Source organism: Stegastes partitus, unplaced genomic scaffold (genome assembly GCF_000690725.1).
Source record: "Stegastes partitus isolate 25-593 unplaced genomic scaffold, Stegastes_partitus-1.0.2 Scaffold433, whole genome shotgun sequence".
Classification (NCBI taxonomy): Eukaryota; Metazoa; Chordata; class Actinopteri; family Pomacentridae; genus Stegastes; species Stegastes partitus.
In genome coordinates this window covers 423,007-428,275 of record NW_007578164.1, presented here as the reverse complement: position 1 = coordinate 428,275, position 5,269 = coordinate 423,007, and the positions used below count along the sequence as shown (strand labels likewise).

Below are 5,269 nucleotides of genomic sequence, written 5' to 3'. Positions count from 1 at the left end.
GATAGATAGATAGATAGATAGATAGATGGATAGATAGAAACAAATGGTTTGTCATAAGGACCTAAGTAACCTGGAGTCAGTGTTTCTATCAACTCAGTGTATACACATTTTGAAGTATCACTTTAGTCAAAGTCAGTGGAATCAGCAAATTCAAAAACATCCTCAAGAACACTAAACATTTTTTGCTCATTAGAGATTTTTTTTTTGTGCCTTTTATGAAAAGGGTTCATGTGCTTCATCTAAGATAGAAACACTTTTCTGAACAAGTTAAATGGACTGCACTGATACAGCACTTCTCTACCTTAGTGGCACTCAAAGCGCTTTACAGTGTGTTTCTCATTCACCCATTCACACACCAGTGGTGACAGAGCTGCCAGCAAGGTGCTGCCATGGGAGCAGCTTCAGGTTCAGAGGACACTTGGACTGTGGAGGGGGATGGAACCACCAGCCTTACAATCAGAGGACAACCTGCTCTACCACCTGAGCCACAGCCGCCCCAGTGAGATGACAAGACAGCTCGCTGCTGTACAGCTTCGTCTCTGTTGCTACAGCCATGTGTGACGTAGCCTCTAGCGCCACCTTCTGACAACAGGATGCAACGTGTTCATCTCAAACAGTTCATTGAAACAAGAATTTTTTTTTTTTTTCTCTTTTGCCACTTTTCAAAAGTTGTAATTGCCAAATCATTGCCAAATAATCACTTGACAGTTATATGGACAAACATCCATCCATCATCTCTACTCCTTCATCCTCACTAGGGTCATGGGGGGCGGAGTCTATCCCAGCTGACTCAGGGTGAAGGCAGGTTCACCTGGACAGGTAACCAGTCTAATGGAAAAACATCCAGTGACTAATCCTTGTCCTGCTGCTTAAGGGAGTGCTGACACAATAACACACCGTATTTAACTCTGTATCTGTTAAATGTAACATACAGAGTTTGTTGACTTTCCAAAAAACCAACAAGGACTCTCTGTGTTTCTTCCTACCTCCTGGTGCGTCAGGTGAAACGTATATTCTTTGTCTCGTGATCCGAGAACATCTGAGAAGGACGGCGCTGAGTGGCTGCTCATCATAAAACTGTCTGTGATTTGTAGCAGCAGGGTCACAGAGACCCCTCTACTCTTACCATGTGGACCAGAAATACCCCACTCATTCTTTGGCAGCCTATGAAAACTACCCTACTTGTGACAGAAACCAGCAGCGGCAGGCTTTGACAAAGCTGTATGACTAAAAAGTGCTGTTAGTAAAGCTCAGAGCATGCTGTTGGCGTACTGTACATAATCGTTCTACCGCTCACATCATAGCATTAAACTGCTGGCTTCTGCATATTTCACAGTTCATTTGCTCATACGACTCTATAGGGTTCTTAGTGTACTAAAGGGGGCTGGAGCACGTGGCTTAAACCTTTACATGGTGCAAACAGACTGAAACACTGCTGTGTCTTCATCAGAGTCAGAGTGGAGAAAGCTGTGAGTCAAACACATATATTCAAACTGAACCAACCATATAAACAAAGGAACACAGGCCTCTCTAAAAGTTGCAAGAACTGAGGTCCAAAAAGCATCTCTCTCTGCTCTTTGCCTTTAACATTCATTGTATTGACATGTTTACATCGAAGCACTCAGCCTGGTCGGTGTCTGTAGCTCTGCACTCGAGCTTCCAGTCCAGCCCCAGCAGCAGAAACACAGCCTCGGGCCTCAGCCTCGGGCCTCAGCCTCGGGCCTCAGCCTCGGGCCTCAGCCTCCTCTCCAGCCTTCAGCCGGTCCACCAGTTCAGCTGCACAGGTAAGCTCACAGCTCAGGGGACAAGACGATCTCAGAACACATCGTATGCACTGTGACTGGGCTCGATGTGGCTCAAGCAGACGGACCCAAATTCATGAAAAAATGTTCTGGCAACTGCTGCCTTTGAGTTTGTTTAGTACTTAGTTTGTTAACCACATGAGCCACAGACAAACCCACAGACAAACCCACAGTCAACATGTGATCTGCTGTAAACGCTCAGCCAGCAGCAGGGACTGTCTGACTCCACGCTGTAGTTAGGCTGGCACAGGCAGTCGAGTTTTAGTAATACTGACAATCAGTACTGAAGCACGGCACGTCTGTGTGTGTGTGTGTGTGTGTGTGTGTGTGTGTGTGTGTGTGTGTGTGTGTGTGGTATGCTGACAAGCCAGGGCTTATGGGATGAGCCTTTAGGATTACAGCTGTCCACACCACATGAAAAACGATGCCCCTCCAAAAAAAGAAAACAACAACAACAACTGTTAAATGGTGGAAACACAAACTTCAGTTTGCTGCAAGTCAAATATCTGCTGTGTCAGTGTGTCCCTCTGTACACACCTGTTAACGCACAGAGCAGCTGGACATCAACCAAAACCTGACAAGCATACACCAGTCAGTCTGCTGATCTCTTCCATCACTGCTGCCTTCACACATGCTTTATCTGCTGACTTATGTGGGATATTTTTCCCTTTTATAAGCTGTTGTTCCTGAACTGAACAGCTCAGGATACACCTGTCAGGTAGGCAGTCGTGTTCGATTCTCTGCTGCTCAATGGAGAACATGAGAGGATCTGTCTGTCTGTTCTTAATGCCAGTTATTTCCAATCAGATCCAGGTTATTGTCACGTTGCAGCACATACACAGCAGCACAGGTGAGACGAGAGAGCGTTTCTTCATTTAATCAGTAAGTTTTGCAGAATGCATGTGTGGGATAATTTGATTACAACAATAGTTAGATTTGGGATTTTCTTGCCACAAAGGCTGTTGTTCTTATTTAGTTACAGACCTTCTTGCTAAAGTTTGACATAATGAACACTAATTAACACTTGATGGAATTTCTGAGGAACTGCTCAGACCAAGAAACTCATGAAGTGGACGTTTCATTGCTGCTGAGACTATTTATTCAGACTTTATGGCAGCACCTAACCAGCGTAGCTACCTGAACATGCTGCAGCGAGACACCTTCCCATTTGATCTGAGATCATGGGACCATCGTCACCAGGCTCGATGAGGCTTGAAGCAGCGCAGTGATCTGGGGCTGACCTCACCAACCTGCCCACTGTTCATTGTCTTACTGTCTATATGTTCTCAGCCACCCTCCGGCCGGTTCTGTCGGAGGTGTCAGTCCTGTGCTGGCTGTATTAGAACACCTCTCAGAAGCCATTTGGTTTCATCGTAGTTAGTTTAGTTTGATCAGTGAGATTCTTAAAGCTATATCTGTGTTCCAGTGTGTTTTCAACATGTGTCCAACTGGCTTATCAATGCAAACAATTTGGGGTTTAAAGGTTTTAATTCTATGTCCACTGGCTTCTGTCATCTCCCTACATCAAGCTTTTGACTCCTGACTTTTCAAACATCTCTTATCTTCAGCAGCACACGTAAGAGCTGCACATGACATGCAGCGCTTTCACTGGTAATTACATCAGAGACAGATTTATTAGAAGACTAGAGAAACATCCGTTGCTACGCTCCAAACAGGTCACCACATCTCAGCTCGTTATAATTTCCCAAGTTGTCTCCAAAATGCAGGCGAATTCATCTCATTAGGAAAAACTACATGATAGTGAGAAACAGGAACAAATATTAGCTTCTTCTTAAACCGTGTAGACGCAAGCTCATCCCATTTTACTGTCTTTATCTTCTCATTTAAAGCAGATTCACGGTCCTAGACTCAGCCCTCTTGCCTCGCCCTGTTACTCACTGATGAGCTGCTTTGGTCCTCGGGGTTCGCTTCTTCTTGTTGATCTTCTGCATCTCCTGACCGCTCTGGAAACCTGGATCACAATCCATCAAGTGTGCAGTGATTACAGCTGGAGGTGAAGGATGAAAGATCCGAGAATGAAGAGTGACAGAGGAGTAGTCCACACCATTAGTCTGTCAAAGGCATACCTCCACGAGGCTGTAGGAGACGACACAACATTATTGTGTTGAGCACTTGTCTATGAGCAGCCAGCTCGGTGTGAAGGCTGTGACCTTGCTCCCTCCCCTTTCATTCCTCATGTGCAGCGTTACCTCCTCCTCCTCCTCGTGTCACACACCGAACCAGTGTCAGGAATTCCTCTTAAACCCCATTAACTGTCCTACGTTCATACCGAAGACATATTTCACACACAAACCAAAGCATTTGCATTCACACAAGTTGAAACTGGACGTGCTCTGTGGTGGGAGACGGAACAAACTTCATCTGAACTCCTATTCAGTTTCAGTGGTATTAAGCTATTCGTAACATTTGATTTGAGTAGTCGGTCGGGGCAGCATCCAGGGATAGCCCTCACTCACAGGATAGTAGGAATGACTGGGTTACAAGTCACAGCCTCAGAGTGTCCAGTTACAGCAGAGCGCTGATTCAGAGGGTGAAGTGCAGGAGGTGCAGGGGGACAGTGAGAGGGACGAGGCCCTGGACTGATGTAAGAAGATCGAGCAACACATGAGAATGAGGTATGAGTAATGTGTATTTTTGGGGAGTGAGAGGAGAAGGAAGGTGTTCAGAACGAGCAGTACTAATAAAATAAAGCAGACGGGTCCAGCTGTAGCTCCAGTGGCTGTAAATGCTACCAGAACCTTAACTTGCTCCACGTTACGCTGCCTGTGTGCCAGTGAGACACGGATCTATACTATGTGACTTCTATATAGACATAAATGAAGTATAGATGAATATTATTGGCACATGCAGTACCAAAGAGGGAATAGTAGACCCTTCTCACACAGGAAGACACTCCAGAGCACTGATTGAGCGTAAGGTTGGAGGACAGATGTCCTAAATCTTCTGCTTAGCTCATACAGCACACGATGTGTAAACAGCGACACGTCATCGTGTATCTGTTCTCACAGCGTGGGACAACAGCTACGCAATGTGTGCACGATTTGTGAAGCATTTCTTTGAAGGGTCTGTCATCTTCTGCTCTGACTGGAGTAAAAGGAGCAAACTGACATTTTACAGAACATTTCGGCCCTGTGATGGACTGGTTACCTGTCCAGGTGTTCCCTGCCTCCACCCTGAGTCAGCTGGGATAGGCTCCAGCTGTCTGGGACTCTACAGAGGATGAAGCAGTGTATAGATAATGGATGGATGGATAGAAAACACTTTTAGATGAGACCAATAAGAGAGCAGAACAAAGGGAGCAGTACCAGTATAGAATCTAAACCCCCCCCAACAGGAACTACAAGGTTCAAATTAAACTACCACAATAGTCACCCAGGTCACACAAGTTTGTTAGCTGAGAGAAGACAGAGGCATGGTTCAAATCCATGCTGGTGGTGGAGCCTCGG

At 45.7% G+C, this 5,269-nt stretch overlaps 1 protein-coding gene across 1 annotated transcript in view; it reads right to left on the bottom strand.

Moving 5' to 3' along the window:
* LOC103360389 (zinc finger protein 638-like) overlaps positions 1-5,269 on the bottom strand; it is a 29,386-nt gene that overhangs the window by 23,158 nt on the left and 959 nt on the right. Inside the window, exons 2-3 of the mRNA XM_008286115.1 lie at positions 3,890-3,899; positions 3,702-3,774 (exon numbers count right to left, since the gene is read on the bottom strand). Coding sequence (XP_008284337.1) covers positions 3,702-3,774; positions 3,890-3,899 — 83 coding nt within the window. The remainder of the gene's footprint in view (positions 1-3,701; positions 3,775-3,889; positions 3,900-5,269) is intronic.